The sequence below is a fragment of the Phyllostomus discolor genome, chromosome 7 (assembly GCF_004126475.2).
Source record: "Phyllostomus discolor isolate MPI-MPIP mPhyDis1 chromosome 7, mPhyDis1.pri.v3, whole genome shotgun sequence".
In the NCBI taxonomy this organism is placed as follows: domain Eukaryota; kingdom Metazoa; phylum Chordata; class Mammalia; order Chiroptera; family Phyllostomidae; genus Phyllostomus; species Phyllostomus discolor.
In genome coordinates, this window is record NC_040909.2 from 137,164,620 (window position 1) to 137,187,810 (window position 23,191).

At 60.2% G+C, this 23,191-nt stretch overlaps 1 protein-coding gene across 2 annotated transcripts in view; it reads right to left on the reverse strand.

The window, feature by feature from the left end:
* The window catches only part of TRAPPC9 (trafficking protein particle complex 9), a 154,136-nt gene extending 139,681 nt beyond the window's left edge, over positions 1-14,455 (reverse strand). Inside the window, exons 1-4 of one of the 2 annotated variants that reach the window (XM_028533660.2) lie at positions 14,334-14,455; positions 8,574-9,167; positions 3,118-3,263; positions 1,737-1,865 (exon numbers count right to left, since the gene is read on the reverse strand). In XM_028533660.2, the coding sequence (XP_028389461.1) occupies positions 1,737-1,865; positions 3,118-3,263; positions 8,574-9,157 (859 nt within the window). In that variant the 5' untranslated portion in view covers positions 9,158-9,167; positions 14,334-14,455. The remainder of the gene's footprint in view (positions 1-1,736; positions 1,866-3,117; positions 3,264-8,573; positions 9,168-14,333) is intronic. The other variant, XM_028533659.2, reaches the window with a different exon arrangement.
* Between the last annotated feature and the right edge of the window lie 8,736 nt (positions 14,456-23,191).

Sequence of the window (23,191 nt, forward strand, 5' to 3'; positions counted from 1 at the left end):
GAAAACACTCCCTGGTCTCCAAGGAGACCCGCTGAAAGCCCCGAGACGCGGACGAGACCGAGACCCCCCCACACCGTCCCTGAGCCCACAGCACCGGCGGCGGCGGCGGCACTGGTGACGGCGGCCGCTCGCACGGCTCGGGTGCCAGGGGTTTACGTGTCTCCCTCGAGCGTCACGAGACCCTACGAGGTGCGGACTGCCAGTGTCTCCCCCCTTGACAGACAGGGAAACCGAGGCACGCCTACACCGAGCAGCCTTCCCCGTTTGCACGTCTGCCGTCTGCTGCTGGGACAGGGCCCGGGACATGGCTCGGGGGCGGGGGACATGCGCCGGCCAGCGTGTCGGGCCTCACTCGGGCGGCGGAGGCCCCAGGCTCCCGACGGAGGACAAGGTGGCCCCAGGCTCCCGACATCCTGAAACCAGCGCGCCAGGTGCAGCAGCGCCCTGCCCCGGGGTCCAGCCGGGTGACGGGGCTGGCCCCTCACCGCCTGCTCCAGAGGGCCCGGCCCCTGCCCTCCCCGCGGTCTCACTGCCCCTCCAGCTCTCACTGGGGCCTCACGGGCGCTCCCCCGGAGACTGCCTTCAGCCCTAAAAAGTTCCCAGGTTCTTCCACAGAGCTAAAAAAAGACATTCTCTTCTGCAGACAGAGCGGTTTTTCAAGAAAGGTGGAAACTGTTTGCCTGCGCTCGGCGAGGGGACAAATGAAACGCTGCTCCAGGGAGTCCCCGGAGCCTGGGTAGGACGGTGTCCCGAGGGAACTCTGCAAACCTCGGGGGAGGCGCCAGCACCCCCGCCCGGACACCCCCGGAGGGAGGGAGGGAGGGGGCGTGGACCGCCTTCTCCCGAGAGACAGCAGGACCTGACCTGCGCTCGCCCTCCTGAGTGCACTGGACGCGACGGCACCCGGTGGCTGGGCAGGGGGACGCAGGGGGCCTTGGAACTCTGTGACCTCGCACCAGGGGCAGGGCACCAGGGGCAGGAGCGAGGACAGGGAGGGACAGACGTGGGCGGAGAGCGCTGGCAGTCGGAATGGGGCACACAGGCAGGAGGGGCCGAGACCGGCGCTGAGCCTCAGCCCTGCCACACCCCCCTCAGTGTGCTTCACTTTCCTCTCACGATACCCAGACGCCGGGGAGTCCTCCGGGGACAGCGGCCCACCACCCAGAACCGCTGCAGATGCGTCTGGCCGTCCGTTCTGCGGGGGGGGGGGGGCACCGGGTTCAGGCTGCAGTGACAGCGCCCGTCCGAGAAGGTGGTCTCTGCGCCCTGCGGTCGTGGGGGCGGCACACTGCAGGGAGAGAGGCACCGAGGCCTCCCCTGCTCACACTCCTACACAGCACCTCGTGCTCCATCGGTGCCAACAAACACGAGTAAACCAGATGCAGCTCGTGAGGAGAAATCCATCACCCGGGAGAGCACGAGACAGCCCAGCCCCCGATCAGCTGTTGAGACCGACCGCTGGGAGCAGCTTCGCCAAACGCACAGGAACCATGGAGAAAACACAGACCCAGAACCTCAAAGTCAGCCTGATGCGATTCACGCAGTGTCCCAGAAACCGGCCAGTCACTGCAATCCGTCAGTGTTAGTTACGAGGTTCGCTACGATTGACAAATATTGCACAAAACCAGAAAAAAGCATCTTTTGCACAAGACGTCCGACTCCGCGAGGCCGCACTCAAACGCCAGTCGGGCTGGGCTCGGGGGCAGAGGTCACGCACGCAGGGGGTCCGCGCTCACCTGGTCGATGTCTGTTGGCCGCCTCCGCGGCAACAGAGCCCCCCTGCAGCCTCCGAGAGCCAGTCTTGCCGCTGGTCCCGCCGGGGTAGTGGTAGATGACAGAGGCCGAACACAGCCCCTCCAGGGCGGCTGCGCGGGAGAACAGAGAAGGGCCGTCAGCGAAGGCAGTGGCCACCGTCCCCGGCTCCAACCGCAGTGCCCGGCGAAGGTGAGAGCACTTCACGGGGAAGTGTGCCTTCTCCCCCAAAACAAAGACCAGGCCTGCAGATGGCTGGTGTGGCCCCGAGCAGGGACACGCCCCCAGCCCTCTCCCGTGCCGGGCGATGCTGAGGCCGGCACCACGGGAACTGCTCACAAAGCCAGAGGCTGCACAGGAGAAGAGACTGCACCCACCCGTTGGGCGGGCCAGCGCACCCACCAGCCGTCCCAAAGCAGGGCCGGCGCACCCGCCCACACCAGACACCCTGGGTGCCTCCGTGCTGGCGGGGCAGCCCCTGTGGGCCCGCCTCCCTCTCCAGGCAGCCACGCGCCCTGGGAGCACGGCCGTTCCGCCAGTGGCACAGCAGGGCTCACCTCCATCCGCTCCCCAGCGGTCCTCGCCCTTTCCGGACTCGGAACTCCCTGACACTCCGGAAGAACACTAAGGACCACAGAGAGCTTCTCTGCGTGTGTGTTGGTGCTGCGTGGGGTGCAGCTGGAGACGCTCACCATGTTCAGAATAGAAGTATAAAAGGACTTAAATACTTATGTGCTAATCCCTTGAAACAACAAGAAGCCCGAGACCTGTGGGATTTTTGGGGGAGGCAACTGGTGTCCCCAACAGAACGAACAGGCTGGGGGAGCGGCCCCGTCTGACATCTCCGCAGAGCTCCTGAGGTCCGGCGTCCGCGCCGGACTCCCATGCCAGCTCCCGCAGTCGGTCGGCTGGCGGCCGCCGCACGCGGCCTCTGGGACACCCCGTGTGCGTGCACTTCCGTGGGGCTGGCCGAGCGTGGCGGTGGTGCATTAAGTCCTTCCCTCGAGTTCACGTCTGTTCCAGCATTCGGATCGGCCTGCTCCTCCACCCGCCGGCCGGGGGGTGGGCGAGGCTCCGAAGAGGGGGTGTGGGAGCCGACTGAGGTGGGGGTGGTGCCCGGTGGAGGGCGGGACGTGGTAAAATTGAAAACCGGAGGACCGAGGAACCAGCGTGCAGTGAGGGGCAAGGCCAGGAGGTCGCCAGAGACGGAGACGGCCCTGAGCACCCAGCAGGCCGCCTGCCCCTCCTCCGGCGCCCTTTGTGTGGGGGGCCGTTTCCCGTTTCCTCGCCCCCCCCCCGCCCCCCGAGCGGGAGTGGCCGCGATGGCGTATCTGACCCCTGCCCCTGGCCCCCTGACCGCCTCACCTCCGAGCCACAGGAAGTCGTTGACCGAGCGGAGCAGCTCCGCCGACATGTGGTAGTGCACCAGCGAGTCCTGCAGCATGCCCGCCTGCAGGCACAGGTCCCCCACGTGCTTCCGCATGCGCCCCTGGCACCGCTTCTTGTAATGCCTGAAACACAGGGCGCGTGGGGGGTGCGTCACTGCCCGCGGCCGGCCCCGCCCCCACGGCCCACGGGCCAGGCGCGCGCCTCTCGCTGCGGGCGGGCGGGCAGGCAGGCAGGCAAACGAAATGCTGCGAAGGTGGCATCCCGCGCGGCCAGATGCGCACTGGAGCGGTCCTGCCTTCACGCCGCGGCTCCGTGGCGCTGCTCCCGCGCCCCCTGCCTCAGGCCCCGCACAGACAGACAGCGTCGGACCAGGGCTTTCTCTCCGAATGTTCCAGTCACCCCATTAGCACGGGAACCTCTGTTCCGGCTTTTTAAAAACTTCACTGTCTCCCACGTTCTGAACCCCAAACCTATCGTTATTTTATGAAGAGAGCTGTGCTGCATGCTGCAAGCCAAGCCTCTGGCTTCTGCAAACAAGGGCTCGTATTCGCTACTTCAGAGCAGCTGGGAAACCGCCCGCAGGGACGGGCCTGGGCGGGGCGCGCCCTCAGGTGCCGCAAGGGCTTCCGACGCCGGTCAGCTCAGACAGCGGAGAAACGGCCCCAAATCTTCCATTACCGTTCTTAAATGTTCCTATGCTTTGGTTAGTAAATTTCTCAGAAGATATAGTTTTTTCAAGCTCACAGCTGTATTAAACTATCCCAGACCGTGAAAACATAACGTGTAAGGCTTCTAGCTAAGTGAATATTGAGACACATCTCAATACAAAGTTACATCCTATCAGATCTAAGTCTAATGAGCTCGACCACCCTTTGGCTGCCCCGGAATTCAGTTTCTCTGAATTCCAAACGGTGCGTGAACCAAGATCGTCACCCAGGGCGGAGAAGGAGAAAGAGGCCTCGCCAGCCTCCACCCGAGCTCCCCCCGCCACAGGCGGTCTTCCAGCGGCCCAGCTGACAAGTTCCGCCCCCAGGAGGTACCCCCTCTGCCGTCCCCAACCAGACGTGGGCATCTGTCTCCCCCACTGGTCACCTCAACAGCCTTCTGTGATCTTCTGACGCCCTGTCCTTGGTCCCGGCCCCCCCACACACGTGGGTGATCCCAGCAGAACCTTCCCACAGCACTGCAAGGGCTTCCCTCCCCAGTTCTAGCCCCTCCCACAGCTCTCCTGCACCCCAGTGCCGGCTACGGCCTCCCCCCACCCCACCCCCGCACTGCGACCCCTCCACCAGACCTCAGGCTCCACCCACTCTCCTTAGGGCTGGGTTTGACAGTCAGTTTCTCAGGCAAGCCTTCCCCGCCTCCAACCCCTGCACTTCGGGTTGGGGTCCCTGCTGTGTTCCCAGAACATCCTGTGCCGAATCAACTTCCGACGTTCGCGGGCTCCCAAACAGCGAGTGTGCTTTGCTCGGCATCGGGTACCCACTCCGCTCCCCTGGACGCCCCAAACCAAACCAGTGGACGGGTCACACAGGTACTCAGGGCCACCCCTGCCACCCAGCCCCGATCGCCAGAACACCTCTCCCAAAGGCCACGTCCGGCTGGCAGCCTTCACTGGCCCCTTGCGGAGAGCTCTAACGAAAACGAGCCCTCCATGCCCACAGCCTCCCCGGTGCCCCCACAGGCGCGCCCTCCGCCCTGAACTCTACTGGCACAGCAACCCCTTTAGCGTGCCAGCACAGGGCGCTCTCCCCAAGCCCCACCCCACAAGGCGCCGGGTCTCCGCCCCGGCCGCTCCAGCCCCTGCACCCGGCTCACGCTCCCTCCTTCTCCACAGCTCAGTGCAGAGCCCCCCCCCTCCACCAGGAAACCTCCCCTGACGACGTCCCCCAGCACTCGGCCGGGCCGCCCTCCACCACCGGTCAGCCCAGCCACCAGCGGGGTGTCCGTCCATGCCGTCCACCAAGACCATGGCCTCCCTGAGGACGTGTCGGAAGAGGAGGAGAGCGAAGAGGGAAGGCAGGAGCAAAGAGTCACAGCCCAAGTCGGAGGATCCAGTTTTCCTGTGGCCTGAACTCGGAAGGGTCTGAGGTCTGGGAGAAACCTCGGCTAATGGTCACACCTACCGGCGGGGGGCGGGCACCCAGCCCGGGCTGTTCTCCCAGTGCTCCCCTGGGACCTGGTAAGTGCGGGAGAGGCCCTGCGGCCCGGGGCGGGACCCAGGCGCCACAGCGTCCCCGCCACGCGTGGCCCACGCCCAGCAGCTCCAGCTTCTGGTCCCCGCCACACTCACTCGTGCTCTGCTGCCTCAACCCCAGAACGTGGCGGCCTCGCAGGACGCCAGCCTGTGTGCACGAGACCAGGCGAACGCGGGCCAAGTGTTCCCACGGGGACCAGAGCCTTGACCAGCCACGGCCTTCCGGCCACGGCGGTGGCGGCAGACCTCTCCGGGGAGGCGCGGTGGGTCCTGGGCCCCCGAAGGGCGTCCCTCAGGGCCGACCGCCGGCACCGCGGCCGCACTGCTGCAGACTCACGACCTGCCCGTCGGGGTCGCACATCGGCCCCGACAACCTTGGAAACGGCCGTTCCTCGCCGCCGCAGGGCGCAGGGCCAGCCAAGGCGCAGCAGGCCCCGCAGCTGCAGCTGCGGGCGGGGAAGCGCACGCCTCCCTCGGCATGCCTGCCGGCGAAGGCGGAAGGCCACCATGGTGGGTGACAGAGGTCCCCGTGTCCCCAAGACCCAAACCCACTGTCTACTTAGCAGCAGGTCCCACGTCCCCGATGCCTCAGAAAGCTGCCCCTGTCGAGGGGACACCCGACCGGTGCCGGTTCTCCAGGAGTCTCCGCCCCCGCAGGAAGGGGCGTCACTACGGTGAGGTCCAGGGCAGGCTCCGGGTGAAAGCAGGAGCCACTCCAGTGGCCGCCTCCTCAGCAGCGCCCTCTGCAGGCGCCCGCGGCCCAGCAGCACGGCCATGCACGTCGCCCAGCAGCAGCCGAGAACCACGTGCCTGATGCGCGCAGCTGAAAGCCGGGTCGAGCAGGGCGCTGCAGCCTTCGCCCCCCCGAGCCAGAGCAGCCCGAGAGCCAGCCCTCCGCAGCGCAGCGGCCAGCGCCGACGAGCACCGCGCGTCCTCGAGCGAACAGAACGTTAGTGAGGGCTTGCTGGTCGCAGACACCAAGGAAAACCAAACGGGGTCCCCAAAGCAGGTGCTTCCGCGGAGCTCAAACGCCAGTGGGTGACGTGCCAGAAAAGCTGAAACTCAAACACAATTAGAAAACAGGAGGATGACGGGGCGACCCGTGGGTCCAGGCAGCGGCAGGGCTTGTCTTTAAAGCGAGGACGGCGGTGGGAAGGCAGCGCGGAGGGCGATCCCGCTACTTCCAACGCGACACGTTCCCGGCCTACCTTCTCAGACCCAACAACACACTCGCGGGGCGGTACGAGAGAGAGACAGGGAAAGAAAAGAAAGAACAAGCAAAATTAGAAACACACAAGAACAAAAATAACTGTGACAGCTACGACGCTGCACGTGCGAGAACCCACCCGGCCCCACTGAGGCTGGGACACACGGACGCTCGGGAAGACCGCCGCCCCAGCGCCCCTGGGACTCTGGGGGGGGGGCCTGGAGGGAGCGGCCTCTGCCGGGGAGCCCGTGGGGCCAGTGCGCGGAGCCAGCACAGGGCCTGCTGCTAGGCACGCTCCTCTGAGCCCCAAAGCCCAGCCCCCTTCCCCAGCGGGCAGACACGTGGTCGTATCACCCCCACCGAGGGCTGCAGGTGAGACTCGGGCTCTGTCCCAGCCCCAGGTCCTGGGGGCAGACGAGAGAGAGCAGTGGCGCCGTGAAGGCCACAGCAGACTCACAGCGATGAGAGGAGAGGGGGAGGGGGTCTGATTTGGGGTCACTGGCACCTCACTGAAGTTCAAGTGAAGGTGGAGTGTTTGGGGTACGGTCAGAACAAAAGGGGCTGCCGGGGCGAGGTTCGACGTGCCGCTGCGCCCCAATGCCCAGAGCGCGCCTGGCCGCTGAGGCGCCCCACAAACGGGGGGCGGGTGTCCCGGAACAGTCTCGCTGCTCCCACCGAACTGTGAGCCCAGATTTCAAACACAAAACCGAGCTGTATTCTCTGGAGGGTCTGCGGCCTCAGAGCCAAGAAGGGGATGAGCAAAAAATGTCTCCGGAGCCTCGGGCAGCAGAGGCGGCAGCCCTGGTCCAGGGGTCAGGGCAGGGCTCCCCGCCCAGGCTGCTCGAGGCTCAGGCGCTCACCTGGCGGTCGGTGCAGTGGGGGGAGGCCTGTCCCCGCCGGCCCCCAGGCTGCGGGGACATGGGGCGTCCAGGGGGCCGTGTGAGCCGTGCCGCCCCACTCCGTGAGGGTGACTGCCTGACAGCCCAGGAGGTGCGGCAGCTCTGCCCAGGCTCCCCCGCCTCGCCGCCGCCGCAGCTCCAGGGATGGGAGGGGCGCACCGGCGTGTGCCCACGGGGCCACTGCAGTGGTCAAGCCCCCAACTATGCTCCAGGGCAGCGCTGTCCAACAGGGGCAGCCCGGGGGCCACAAAGGGGAATTTAAGTTTTCCGGTTGCCACATTCTAACAAGTAAGAAATAGGCCCCGGCCAGTCTGCCGCAGCTGGTGGAGTGTCCTCCGGCGAAGCACAAGGTCAGCAGTTCCCTTTCCGGCCAGGCACAGGCCCGGGCGGGTTCGGTCCCCGGGCAGGGCACATGCCGGGGCAACCGGTCCATGTTCCTCTCTCACATCACTGGTTCTCCCTCTTTCTCCCTCCCTTCCCCTCTCTAAAAAATAAAACAAAATAGTAGAAAATAAATATTTAAAACTGATTTGAATAATTTATTTCATCTAATCTATGTAAAATGCTATCATTTGGGCACGTCATCAATACATAAATATTGACGAGCCATCTCCCATCATCTTTCCCGTTCCAAGGCTCCACACCTGACCTGCGCTGTCCTCACAGCTCACAGCGGCTCCAACCGGCCTCCCCTCTGGCGCGCAAGAGCCGCAGGGGCCGTGGCTGCCACACTGGGCAGCAGCTCCAAGGGTCCCGCTGGGGGGCCCCCTGGGGTTCCAGCGGAGAAGGGGGAGTAAGTGAACACAGCAGCCCTTAAAGGGTTTCCCTTATGCAAAGGCTATCCTGGTTTTTTTTAATGTATTGACGTTTTTCTTTTTAGAGAAAGAAACACCAATTTTTGTTGTCCCACTTATTTATGTACTCATTGGTTGATTCTCATTAAGTGCCCCAACCGGGGATCGAACCCGCAACCTTGGCGTAAAAGGACAACACTCCCACCAACCGAACTGCTGGGCCAGGAGCAGGTTTCAGGTCTGAACGTGGGCGGGCTGCGCCTTCCTCTCCCTTCCCGACGCCAGGCAGCAGCCCCAGGCCGAAGCCAGCGCCCCAGGCCTCTCGGCACACTCACCTGCTGTCTGTGTCCAGCCCCACGAAGTCCTTCTTCTCGAAGGGGACGCAGAGCAGGGGGATCTTGTCCCCAGACTTGTCGGTGGCCCGGTCCAGGCGCTTGGACTCGAGCACGATGAACAGCGACTCGATGAAGTCCTCGATCCGCTTCTCCACGGTGGGGCAGTCCTCGTAGCTGGGGTAGAAGGCCACGTCGGTGCGCGGCTGCTCCGCCACCTCGCCCCGCAGCCCGAACACGAAGAGCCTGGAGTCGTAGAGCGTGGCGCCGTAGACCTCCTTCTGCACGTGGAACTTCTCGAAGGTCTGCGGCCAGTCCCGGGCCGAGCGGCAGTCCGTGACGGTGACCAGGCCCACGACCTTGCGGTGCGTCTGGAAGTCGCCCCACTCGTTGTTCTCGGGCGGGTAGTGGTGCCGGTAGCGGATGTACAGCACACGCTGGGAGTCCCGCACGCTGACCTGGCTCACGGAGCAGATCCTCTTGTAGATGCGGAAGAAGTTCTCCTCCGAGACGACCCCCACGGGCTGCACCACCACGAGGAGCGTCTGGTGGTCCTCGGCACACTGCATGTAGTCGGGGACGCTCATGACGAAGCCCCTGCCCGGGGAGACCAGAGAAGGGGTTAAGGCGTGTGCGGTCGTGGAGGCTGCTTCGGGGTGGGGGACCCTGACGCTGGCCCCCTCCCTGGGAGACAGGGTGAGCCCCCCACAAAGCACGGAGCACAGCCCACCCCAGAACTCTGCAGACTGCCACCCCAGCTCTCACCCCAACACTGCTACTCCCCGGCCGCCCCAGCTCTCACCCCAACGCTGCTACTCTCCGGCCACCCCAGCACTCACCCCAACGCTGCTACTCTCCGGCCACCCCAGCACGCACCCCAACGCTGCTACTCTCCGGCCACCCCAGCTCTCACCCCAACGCTGCTACTCTCCGGCCACCCCAGCTCTCACCCCAACGCCGCCGCTCTCAGCCAGGCTCTGAGCACCTGCTCAGGGGCCTGTCCCTCCTTTCCCGCTTCCGACGCCTAGCCGGGTGCGGAGTCGGCGCTCAGAAATGTTTGTCGAATGAACGAAGGGGCCAAGGAATAATCTACCTCCCCAGCCCCTCCCTGGAATCAGAAGGCCTGGCCTTGAACTCCATCCAGTCTGCCTAAGCGCCTAAACCGCAAAATAACGGAGAGAAGGGAACTTGCCCGGAACGGTCCATCTGGATTGAGGGAGGCTGCGAGCGTGAGACGCGCTGCAGCCCACTGCCTGCCCTAAAGGGGGTCACGTGCAGGCACTGTCCCTCCTGTACAGACGGCAGGCCCGGGGAGCTCTGCAGCCTCTCTGAGCCAACGTCGCCGAGCACAAACGGGAAGCAGGAGCACCGGACAGTCGGCGCCGCTGACTTGTTGGCCTGAACAGCCCTGTGCCCGCACGGCCCCGGGGGCCTCCGTCCGCGTCTGCTGGTGGACGAGTGACCCAACGGACTGCCTGCCCCCCACCCCTGCAGACCTGCACGAGGGCGACGGGGACACCAGGAGGTCCGAACACCAGTGCGACCCCTGCCCCCACACTGCCCGTGTGGGCAACGGGGCGGGCCTGCGTCCACTCCACGCCCCAGGTTAATCTCGGGTGAAAACGAGGATAATCACACAAAGGCCTAGTGCACGGATGTCTGCTCGATGCTGCGCCCTAGTGCGGCACGGCGATGCCACTGCGGGGGCGGGGGGGGGGGGGCCGGGCTCGCAGCCCCCCAGGCTCTCGGTGTCGGCTCTCACAGACGCCTAGAGACCTACACTGCATTGCCAAGCGAGAAGCCTGCTTTGTATGAGAGGTGCTGCGATGAAATTAGGTCACTGCACTAAACCAGACGGACACCACGCAGACAGGGGAACGCCTCGCCCGTGAGGGGGACTCCGTGAACACTCCTGCCGAACCCATCCGTGCGCCCCCACTCCGGAGCGCCGGGACCCGGCCCTGACGGCCAGAGGCTGCCGCACCAGGAGCTTTATTTAGGCTCCAGGGCCCCGCAGGCCAGAGCCGCCACCACGGCCCTGTGCCGGACCTGCAGAACCTGTGGTTCTGTTTCCTCTTCCTTAAACAGGAACCTCACGTTGCAGAGCCTTCGGGTCTCAACACCTGGCTCAGCGACCAGGTGAAGCAAGAACATGAGACGGTCCTTTCCATGAGACCCGTTTCTGACCCCAACGGCAGGAGTTTCGTCCTGGGTGGGGAGGAGGAGGGCGGTGGGGTCAGTGGGGCCAGCTGCCTACCCCAGGATGGACTTTATATTTCACCCCTTACCCTCCGCCAGCCCCAAAGTACACACGGACAGAGGAGCATGGACAAGACTTTTGTGTTTAAAAAAAAGAATCTGCCCTGGCTAGCATAGCTCAGTGGATTGAGCACGGGCCTGAGACCAAAGGGTTGCAGGTTTGATTCCCAGTCACAGCACAGGCCTAGGTTGCAGACCAGGTCCCCAGTAGGGGGCGCGTGAGAGGCAACCACACAGTCATGTTTCTCACCATCTCTTTCTCCTTTCCTTCCCCTTTCTCTAAAAATAAAATAAATAAAATCTTTTTTAATTAAAATAAATAAAACTAAAAAATAAAAAAAGACTCCCTGGCCTGCTAACATACTTTGTTTCTGCCTGGGACGTAAATGGTTTGTGTGCATATTATTTCATTTAAACCTTTAAATATCCCCTCCACCTCACAGACGCAGCAATGGTGCCAGATCTCGGAGAGGCAGCGTTTAAATCAAGCCCCCGCTCGCCGCCCGCCCGGTAAAGGGCGGCACACTCCCTGCCGCCTGCCTGCTCCCTGCAGCGATTCCCCGAAGGGTCTCTTCTGCAAAGAATCGCAATCAAATCAACTCTCCAGAGAGAGGTGTGCCCCCCTCGGGGGACGTCTCAAAATCATAAGGGTTGGGGTTGGGGTAGGGGTAAGATCTGAGAGTCTTGTGCTCCTCAAAGGAGGCGTGAGTTTAAAAGAAACTGAAAAACGTTTATCTAGTCTAAGCCTCCACTGTGTGGAGAAGGGAGGGGAGGCCCAGGGTTCATGAGCCAAGGGCCTTATTAACAAGTATCGCCTCGCCGCAGCCCCGAGCAAGCCCTGGGCGGTGCTGAGCGGGGGAAGGGTCAGGCCGGAAGGCCCAGGAGGACGAGGGTTACAAAAGAGAGAGGAACCCACGAGGCCCTGCCTCTGCAACACTGCACCACGACGTTGCACCGAGTCACGCAATGCGTTTGCTCTCAGAACTAATGTGTAACGGTTTATAGAAACTGAGAACTTGGAATCCCGCTGGAATTCCGACCTTCACTGTGGTCTTTCCCGGCTCAAGTGTGTGCTCGGCGGGCACTGCACCAGGCACGGGGCTCTCCCAAACTCAGACCTTTGTTCACACGTGCACAAGTCCCACGCAGCCCCACCAGGGAAAAGACGCCTACACGTGAGGTTGAATTGATAAAATGTAGAGTGATCGGCCAGCCCGCATTATTAGCAAAAAGGATGCTGCTGTCTCATGAGCAGCGGGGGGCAGAGGACCCGCGTGGCAAGGACCAAGTCCATCAGATCGTCGCCAGCACCGGCCGTGAGTCACACAGGGTCACTGAGGTCCAGCTCTCTCTCTCGTGAAAGGCTGCAGTTGAAACTACTGATGTTTAAAGTCTCCTCATTCACACGCTCGATGGCCCGTGAGCGCGTCCCCTGCACCAGGCTCTGTATGGATCCAAAGGCGGCTCCCAGGTGTAGTCGTGGGCAGAGGAAGTCAATACCATAAAGCTGCAAATGCTCCCCAGTTTGAGACACAGATTCAATGCCATTCTGATTGGAATCCCTACCGGATTGTTCATGGAATGCAGCAAGTATATTTGTGGTCAAGAATAACCAAGAGACGACTGAAGAGCCACCACGGGGGAGGGGCATTGTCCCAACAGATACAACTACTAAGGGGTACAGGGTTTCTCTTTGGGGTGGTCAGTGTTCTAAAATCGATGGCGGTGATGGCCACACTGCTCTGCGAATGCACTAAATGCCCTGAGTTGTGTATCTAAACGGCTTCTTCGAGGAAGCTCGGGATGAAGTGAGACGGGCACTGACCCAGTTCCGGTGTCAGTCATCCGCCTGACACACACATCCAACGTCGAACATCCGCTCCTTCTCCTCGCTGGTTCCTCCAAAAGCTGAACCGAGTTACCGCATACGCAGCAGTTCTGCTCCTAGCTACGCACCAGAGACCTGGAAACCCACGTGGACACGAAAACTTGCGCCTGAAGGCTCCGGGCAGTATTACAGGTGACCCGGAGGGAGGGGGAAGGGCTGGAGCGTCTGTGAAAGGACGAGGGAGGAAAAGAAACAGGGTGCATCCACACCAACAGGGGTGTGCAGCCTTTCGGCGCCTCTGCGCCACCCCGGAAGAAGCAGAGTTGTCTTGGGCCGCACATTAAATACACCGAGACACGCCATCGCAAAAAAACCTCGTTGTGTTTACTTCACGATTTTGTGTGGGGCCGCATTCACAGCCACCCTGGGCTGCAGGCGGCCTCGGACCCCACATGGGACACCCCTGGGCCCACTCAGCGACCGCCAGGGATGGAGGACAGACAAGGCTACACCTTGTGAACCTCAAAAATTCCGTGAAGGAAGCCAGGCACCCACAGCCACGGGCGGTCCGACCCCACTGCTGGGAGCTGCCCAAACTTGTCACATCCGCGGAGACAGAGCGCGACTCCGTGGCGGGGCAGGGAGAGAACGAGGCCGGCGGCCGGACGCCCCTGGGAGGCCCCAGGCGGGTCCTGCGAGAGCGACGGCCGCACAGCTGTGACTGGACTGAAAGCGGATCTTCGCCCCCAACGGGTGGGCTGCCGGCATGGGGTCGACGTGTCGACACAACTGGCACCTGAAAACGATCTCCCGTGACAACTGTCCTGCTCCGCCCCCCGACCGCGGTTCCCCACCAGGTCAGAAACGCTAACCAGCCCCAGCGAGCCCTCTAGGAGTCTCCGGGCAGCGGCCCGCCCCGATCCCGGTATCTGGCTCTCCCGCGGCCGCACCGGGCCCAACCGCAGCTTCCAGCCGTGGCGCCCCCTCCGTGCAGCGGGGCCGCGGCCGGCGCCCCCTGGACCGCGCAGCGTCTGGGCCGCACGCGTCCACGAAGGGAGAGCCGGGACAGGCGCCGCGGGCCGGCGCGAAGTTGACACTTGCCCCTGTACCTCACCGAGTTGACCGCACGGGGATCCCCGCAGGGACCCGGCGCCCGCGCCGCCCAGCTCGGTTGGTGCGACTTTTCGTCCCGAGGCTACTGAAGAGCAGCCGCGACGGGGCGGCCCGGGACCCAGGCGCACGGGAGGCGGCGGCGGGCGGGAGCGGCAGCCCCGCTCCGAGGCCGGCCCGGACCCGGCTCTCGCGCGGGTCCCCGGACCCCTGCACCCCGCCTTCCCTCCCGTAGACCCCGCTGGGCCCGGGGACGTCGGCCGAGGCGAGGAAGCCGGAGGGGAAGGGGTGACCGCCGCGCTCGGAGGAGGCAGCGGTCGGGGCCCACGGGGCGGCAGGTGTGCGCCGAGTGCTCGGCAGGTGCGGACACGGCCCCGGACAGGTGTGACCGGGGCCTGGCACAGGTGCAAGCTGGGGCCCGGCTGGGGCAGACGGCCGGGGCAGGTGCGGGCGGAGGCGAGCCCCTCAGCAGGACCCGCTGCCCGGGGCCCACGCCAGCCGGCACACACGGACCGCCCTCCGGCGGCCGGGCCGCCCCCTGCCGGGAGCCCCCACCTTGCACTTACACAGCCGGGGGCCCTGGGCCCGGAGCAGAAGCCGGCGGGCGGGCGGGCGGGCGGCGAGGCCGATCAGATTCGGTGGCCGCTCCGGCTCGGAGCCGCAGCTTCCTAGTGGCGGGTGGGAGGGGCGGGAGCGGGGTGGGCCGAGCCGGCACCGCTCCTGCGCGTGCGCGGAGCCGCCAGGGCCGGTACTCCGTTCCGGGTTTTGGAAGGCGCCGGGAGGGAGGGGAGGGAGGCCTGTGGGTCTGGGCGGGAGAGAAGGCGGGGAAGGGGGAGGAAGGACTGGGAGGGAGAGGAGGGAGAAAGCGGCGTGTGTAACCGAACACGGGGGCTCCTGGCTCGCGGTGTCTGAGCCGGAGGAACCCAGGTCTTGTTGAGGGAAAACGTTTTTATTTTTACCTGTGACGATGAAGGAGCCTGGGGAATTTTCTTCAAAGCTCTGCCCCCTGTAGGAAGGCTTAGCCATTGCCTCTACCCACTATGCAATTAATTAATTGTCGTATTTTTTGCAATTGACTCCAGATTTGGTTAATTCTTTTTTTTTTTTTTTGTAGTTGGCTAAACTGATCCCATTGTGGTTCAGGTTAAGCCCTCTGCAAAATGCTGGGCTACCTTCTAGTATTTATCAAAAACTGCGTTTAATAAGAACCGCCCAGACCTTGAAAACCTGGTCCTATCTGACAGAGGGACCCGGAGGGTCGGGAGCGGAGGCGGAGGCGCAGAGAAGCAGAGAGAACCACAGGCTCCTGGCTCCTGGGGCGGGCACCGAAGGAAGGACCTGCCCTGCGTCCCCGCCCCTCCTCGTCCCTCAAGGCGCGCAGCTCCCCTTTCTCCTCCGCGGAAAGCCCGGCTGCCCTGGCCCCTGGAGAATCCCTGCTGCATCCCCGCGCCGCCACTGCGCGGAGCCCCGCTGTTGGCACTGCAGGGACCAGCCCAGACCGGTTGTCGCCAACGGTCGAAGGGGAGTCTAAGGACCCCTTTTACGGGTTGGGGCACTGACACACGCAGGGCCTTGGCACAGTGGCAGGGGCTGGCGAGGAGCAGATGGCCTGAGTGCTGGTGCTGCTCCCCACCCCTCGTGGGTAAACCACCCCAACTTTGGGGACCCCAGCTGTTCAGCCACATCAAGGGCTGGGAGCATGGGACAGCTGACCTGCATTTCAGGGCTGGGGAGCCAATCTTGCAATGTAGAGGAAGAAGCCATTTAAGGATTTAAACCCCTCTATGTTAAGGAAATAAAAAGTTTACATACGTTCTTTGGAACACGCATCACGTATTTGGAAATACACACAGGAATTGTCAACAGTGGCATCTCCAGGGCGGGCTGAGAGAACAGAGGACCAGGAAGACTCTCCTTCCCTTTGGGGTGTGTGTGTGTGTTTGAATTTTTTTACCATATGCTCCATATGTATTTCTTTTTCAATTAAAAAATATAAAGGAGGACAGAAGTGGTTCTCTCAGCAAATGCAGCAGCCATGGAAAAACCATCTGAGCCATCACTTTGCTATAAGCCAGCAAGCGCTTATTGACCCTCTGCTATGTGCCCAGTGCTATCGTATGACTTATTTTATTATTCATATTTTTAATAAAATAATAATATGCTCTTCCTCGTCCCTGCCCAGAGCCAGTGGAAAACCAACTGAGTGTTTATTGAATTGTTTCCCAAGGAGAAGGAATTCGTTATAAACAGAACACAACCTCAGGGCAAAACAAGGGGAGTGGTTTGCCAGCGTGCCAACCAGCCAGCCAGCCAGGGTTTTCCAGGGCGGTGCCCAGGAGCTGAGAGAGGGTGCCCCCAGGGCTGCTCCGTGGTGGTGAGCGGGCACGTGACAGTCATCAAGCACAGAACACAGGCGTGGATGGAGGCCAGGCTTCATGGAGGCCTGCGTGCCGGGAACAGAGCTCGGGGCTCAGCTCAGCCCGGGCGAGGCAGCTGTTGTTAGCGCCGGGATCCGGAAAGGACACCACTTGGCTGGGGCCACTCAAGTGGCTGCTGCTATTTAGGGACTCTGGTCCGGGGCCGTCTGACTCCGTGACCTGTGCCCTTTCCACGGTCCTTTTTTGTTCCGATTCCGTCTATAAATGAATAAGACAAGCAATTTGGAAACAAGACTGAAAGCTGGCAAAGAAAACATGGCTATTTTTGTACAGTGTGTCTCTGTTCAGTGCACTCTCTTATATTAATGTATCTTGTTGTCTCAGCAAATCTGCGGGGAGGGAGGGAAGGGACTAATCTGCACTTTCACCAGTGAGAAAACTGAAGCTCAGGGAATGTGAGGGCTTGCCACCCCCTCACAGCCATCAAACAAGGATGCCCAGACCAGCCCCAGGATGGCCTCACCCCCGGGGGGGGGGGTGCCCACAGCAGCTTTAACGTTTCCCGAGTGTCTCCTCTGGATGCTGAAACTTCAAAGAACACTCCAAACCTGCTCTCAAGGAGTGCATACACACCTGAAGTCGGGAAGGAGCCTCTGAACCCGTCAGGCCCCACCTCGCACTCACACCAAGCACCTCTCTGCAAATGTCCTAAGAAGTTTGACGGCACGCAGCCCTGTTAGAAAGCTCTACAGTAGAACGAGGAGAGTCTGCCCCCCTGAAACTGCCGATCATGCAGTCTCGAAGGCGAGGACCAGTGCCCAAAGAGGCTTCGTGGAATTGAAAACGGTCGCCGAAACATGAGTCAAAGTGCAGGTGGGAGCGCCCGCCCCGTCACTACCCACTTCTGTCTTCCTCCGAGCAGGGGGCGTGAGCCCTTCCCAGGGCTGTTACGGGTGCTCAGTGAAACCATGGATGGGAGAGCCCTTTGGGGCAGGGTGAGACGGATCTAAGCTCCACCTCAGTTCTGTCACACGCTGCTGCTACTACAGCTTTTGGGATAGGGTGACCACATGTCTTGATTCGCCTGGGACAATCCCAGTTTAGGACTGTCGTCCCAGCTAGCGAAGTCTGGTTGGGTGACATGATCACCCCACATTGGGCAAAAACCATCACCTCCCTGCATTTCTGACCCTTTCCACGTCCGAGAGCGGCTGTCTTCTGCCACGCAGCCCACTCGGAAATGTGTCCATAGTGCCATGGCTCACCTGGGCTTTCTTGTTCCCAAGACGAAAGAGATTCATGTCTTTAACAGCACTGATTTAGCACCACTAAGAACCAGCCGCATGCTCAAGTCTTTCACAGCTGTTCCCTCAAAGTAACACAGTCGTGGTAACTGCCACTCACTGGCAGGTAATGTGCAATGTGCTGGGTGCAAATTTCCCATATAACCCCACAATGACCCTGTAAGGTAGGTTGTTCTAAGAGCAGGGGACTTACACTCCTTTTCCCCCCTTCCTGAGTGTGGAATAATTGAGAAATAAGACGCAGGAACCAGACCATGGATGTTTACAAGTCAGTGTTATGACCAATACTTCACTGGATAGGATGCTTTAGATCCGGAGCCAAAAGTTGAGTTTTGTTTTACTCAATCCTTCGCCTTAGAACAATTATTCAGACTCGAGTCGCAGCCAGAGCTGCATAACCACAGGCCTCCCCTCCACGGTCCGAAGTCACACAAGCTAACGAGGGACAAGGGTGGCGTTCAACCGCAAGATAAGCACCAAAGCTCGCTTTAAACCTCATAACCGCTCCGAAAATCACTCCTTTCGGACATGAATGTAAAGTGACGGAAGGGGCTCAGTCACGGAGCGGCCAGCCAGGCTGCCACCTCGCGCCTCCCAGTGTTCAGTGCTGCTTTCGGAGATGGGAGCCTTCGCGAAGGTCCCCGGACTAAGATGGGCCGGTAGCACCTCCCGGGGCCAGAACCCTAGTCCACCAGACCTGAGTGTTAAAGAGGCGATAAGGTTGCAAAGATGGAACCACAGAGTGTCAGCCGGAACGTGGACTCCTCGAGTCCAACTCGTCTCCGCGTCCCAGCGCCAGCACAAGCTCCGACACAGCGCGTGCTCGGGCGAGGGATGAGCATAGCCGCCCGCTCAGGGAGGGAACAAATGAATGAAACTCTGCAGCCTGACTCGGGGGTCTGCCGCGGCGCCACCACCTGGGCTTCCAACCGGCCAATCACCGGCTCCACTCGCCCCCGGGACCCCGCCCAGTCACGCCCCCCTGGATTCCCTCCAGCTGCGCAGAAATCCCGGAACCCTGGATCACCGAGGCGCCTCGGTGAGAGTGCGCATGCTCTAGAACTGGCAACCGCGGATTTGAAAGCGATTGGTTGGGAGACGAAGCCACGTCCCACCGCCCAACTAACTCCTCCCGCAGAACGTAGGACTCATTTTGGCTGACGTCATCCCCACTACGACGCCCGACAAAACGAGGGGAGACCGCCCATTCAGGAACGCTGCGCAGACAGGGGAGGCAAAGCGTGAGCGGCCGGAAGTGACGCAAATAACGAGCGGAAGAACAGAGGCCGCGCATTTGTTGCCCTGGAAACCGACCGCCTCGCCTGCGTGCCAAGTGCGTCAGCAGCAGCCGTGGCGTCTGGGTGGCGTGCGGCGCGCGCCCGCGGCGGGCTCGGTGCGAGGGCACGCTCCAGGGTAGGGGAGGGACGTGCGCACACTGCTCCTCCAGCCCCCTGGCCGCCTCCAGTGGGGGTGCTGCCCTAACTACTTCTCTGCTCGGTTTTCAAGCTCCAGCTTCCGGATCTCAAGAAGACGCTCGGTTCTTTTCTCATTTCCTCTAAGCCACGCTCCTGCGCGCGTCCTTGTCTTTTCCACATTGTTCCTTCAGAATGTGCAACGGGAGCATCCTGCTCCTTGACGTTTTGCCGAACTGGTACAGGGCACTCCTTCCCATCTTCCCGGGTGGCTGTTGGTCTGCACAGAAGTGTGGGTGGTTGATGGTCCCTTCTTTTTACTTTGTTTTTATATATCTTCATTTTTACTTAAAAGGCATACATACATTGATTTCATAATGAAGAAGTAGATCACTTTTTTAAAAAACAAGGTCTTTGTCCTCAGCTTGTTAGCTTTTGGGGAACACGTTTTTTATTTATCTTTTATAATATATAATTTCAAACAGAAAACTGACACTGGTAAAAAGAATTCCCATACATCCTTTATCCACATTCACCAATTACTTGCATCTTTGCATCACCCGTTCTAATTGATAAATAGATGCCCTGGTTCCGTACTTCACAGCAGCTGTTTTCTCCCCACCCAGCATCGCTCGCCGCCATCTGGTGTCACATCTTTCTGGAGTATTCTTTCATCTGGGACGGTTTCTCCGTCTTTCTTTGGTCTTTCATGACTTTAATATGCTGGAAGAATGCAGGCCAGCTATTTTGTAGAACTTGACTCAATTCGAGTTTGTTTAGCACTTTCTCACGATTAGATTCAGGTTATGTGATTTTTGCAAAACATCACAGAAGTGATGTGAGTCCTTAATGCATTGTCTCAGGAGGCACAAGATTTGGGTTGACCCATTTGTTTGTGATGTTAACTTTGATCATATAGCCAATGTAGTGTCAGCCAAGTTTCTCCACCATAAAGTTACTCGTTTTCCCATTGTCATTGATGAGTAACTGGTGGGTTTTTTGAAGCTACTTCGAGATTATGTAAACAGCCATCAGACCTTCAGCAATGATTTGAACATCCACAGATATCTCAAGTTATTACCAACCAGCCTAGACTGCCACTTACTATTTACATTTCAAACAATGCACATGCACTATGACTTTTTCTTGGAAATAATGTGTTTACCCAACAGGTAATAGATGATCAGTAAATATTATTTACTGTGTCATTTCCTGTCTTTATAAATTAATAAAGAGGGTTCCTGCTTCATGGAGTATAATCAGAGGCACCAGGTTAATTTTCTATCCAGATAATTGTTCCTTTAGTATCGACTTCAGTGCCTGTCACATATTGATAATATTTTTTTAATTAACAAGGGAAAACACACACCCCCCAAGATACTATATCGAAAAGATTGAAAAATTATAAATGTGAGCAGCTAATACTTAAGAGTTCTCCCTAATGCATGGTAGTCACTTGTAGAACCAGAAATCATGTAAAGATAAGTTATAATATATCCAACTTAAGAAAATCGGATTTTACATTTTAAAATAAAGTTTAAATAAGAGAATTCAAAAAAATAATGCTGAGGATGTGTGAGGAGCTGCAGTTCCAGATGTGACCACCAGATGGCAGGACAAGCTAAGTAGCTACTCGAGAAAAACAAACAAGGGCGTCTGGCCTGAATTAGGATCTCAATGCTTCAAATTGTGCCAAAGCTTTGGGTTTTGTCATTTTGTCAGGGGAGTCCGGAAAACACACCCGGAGCTCTTGGGGTGTCGGGACAACGGGTCAGCCACTTACTCCACAATGGTTCAGGAAAAGAACTAATATGTACTGTGCTTGAAACTTCAGTTTGCAGCAGTTTAAAAGTCATTAGAAAGAGAACGCTAAAGCAAGCCCAAGCAGTGAAAACCGCGCCTTGACTTCCCGCCTGACTCCAGCACACTGCCCGAGAACACGGGCCTGGAAAGGCAGGTCTCTGGGAGCACGCAGGTCTAGAAGGCAGGGCCTCCTGGCCGAGGCGAGGGGGCAGGGCTGCCGCCTGTGAGTGCAGGCCGATCGGCAGCTAGGAAAAACCATTCCTTACAAGTTGCCCCGTTAAAGTGCCTCCGATGACCTTTGACGTCTTTGTTTTCCATCCCTGCCATTAAACGGGAGGACCTTCCTCTCCCATTTAAAAAAGTACCACTTTCAACAAGAAAACAGAGTTTTGAAAGTGCTCGGTTTGGTGCGCTCCCCATGCCAGCTCTGCTCCGGGGCACCTGGCCTCCTTGGGGGTCTGTGATGAGGGGAGGACCTCTGGGAGCCTTGGAGGGGTCCAGGGCCACGCTCTGGGTGCTCTAGGGCCCCTTCGCTTTGACTGTTAAGACACAGCTGCAGGTTTTGGAAGATGGCCTGGGGCGGGGACTCTCGGGGGCCCTTCCCCCTCCCTCACGATCCACTGGAAACTTGCCGCAGCTCCGCTGGGCCCAGCGCTGGGGCTGCTGCCTCTTTCTTTCCGGCCTGGATCTAAATGCCGCTCCCGCTTCCCCTAGTTGGTCTGTATGAACACCCGCAACCCCCAAAAGACATTTGAGCCCCAGAAAGGCCACCTCCAATGGGACATGGGCTTCAGATATGCTCCCTTTGGTTGCACGCCACTCTGAACATACTAAGCCAATTAATTGCATCTTTCAAAAGGGTGAGTTGTGTGCCCTGTGGCCTGTCTCCCTGCCTCTGGGGCAGCCTCCCCTGCAGCTCACCCGCCCTCATGCCGAGGGGCCTCCTGGCTGAACCGCTAGGTTTCAGAAGGTCGGTCTCCCTGGGCCTCTGAGTTCCTACAGGGACAGTTCTCTCCCCTGCCGGCCCACTGGGCAAATTTCTACTCATTCTTCCAATTGTAGCTCAAGCCCTGCACCCCTGCAAAGCCACCCCTGCCTCCCCAAGCAGAGGGCGGCACCCCTCCCATCCTCAGGTTCCCCCAGTGCCTCCGTGGTCAGACTTCCCACCCTGCACTGTGGGCCGGGCTGCACTGTCCTCTTCTCTGACCCGCTCCGGGTCCTGGGAGTGTGTCTCTAGCACAGGGACCAGAACCACGGAAGGTGGTTGCGTAAGGACAGACATGACCACGGGACACGGGCCACAGCCCAGGGGACCAGCCTTGGACAGGAAAGCCTGGGCTGGCAAGACCAGCAGAAAGACCCCAGGGCCTCGGGGATCGAGCAGCCCACTGCGTGGAAGGCCATGCATAGTTCCGGCAAGCATCGCTGACTTCATTGCGCCATACAAAGAAAAGCCACCACGTACCCCATGGCAGACAGGACTCTAGGGACTGTGTGCACTGTCTCGTGTATTAAGGGACTTCGTTTCCCCACAGAAAACCCCAGTGTGCACCTGTGCTCTCGGAACCTTGACCGACCTCGGAGACTCTCTGCCATGGGGACAGCGTCCCCGTTCCCACCTAAGGGACAGTCTGGGAGCCCAGGAGACACTGCCGGTAACATCCAGAGTGGGGGTGACCGCCTCCACCCGCACAACAAATCCACGACAGAGCTCCAGGCCTTAGCTACGTGACGGCCGTGACATTCCCCAGAAGCAAGGGAAACCCAGACCCGGGGAATGACAGGCCCCAGAGCCCCTGCCCGCGGGAGGCGCTGGAACGCAGGGGTGACAGCGGAGCAGCTCGGGACACCGGGCAGCAGGCAGCTCGGGCTGGTCCCTCGCAGAGGGGACAGGGGATGCCAGCTCTGTGGTCACTCGGCCCGTGGGCGCGTAGAGGGGCAGCAGATCAACCTTTCTCTGTCTCCCCTTGTTTCACTCTCAGAATCAGCGAGTATGTCCCTGGGTGAGCGTTTCCAAAAAATGAACCTGTAGCAAACTTCACTCCTTAATGAAGGAAACGGCAGGCTAATTATGCGGTTTCAAAAAAAGGATGTAAGAGAAAGAAGCAAATATAAATTTCCTAGAAGAGATCATACAGAAAGAAACCTGCAAAACGAACACAAAATGAAACTGAGTTGTGTGTGTCTGCTACGCACGTGCGCCTCTGAAGACCACACTCAGTTGCCTCGTGACGGTTCACGAACTGGGCGCCAGGGTCAGTCTCTGGAATGTAACACCTGCCCCCCTCCCCCCCCCCGCCCCCAAGCAACTGCAGGGGAGCCCCAAGTGGCATCACCAGAGGAACCCTGCACGACACTCAGCAGGACCCTGACCGAACGCACACAGAGATCCCTCCGCCTCGTGTCCAAGGGCGGGGCCGTTTCTCCTGTCCGGCCAGAATTCCGATCAGAGTTTTTCAGACGCGCGGAAAGCGCGCTGGGGAAAGCCGGGCTCCCACGAAGCCCTGTCTCTGTGTTTCCTGTTCTC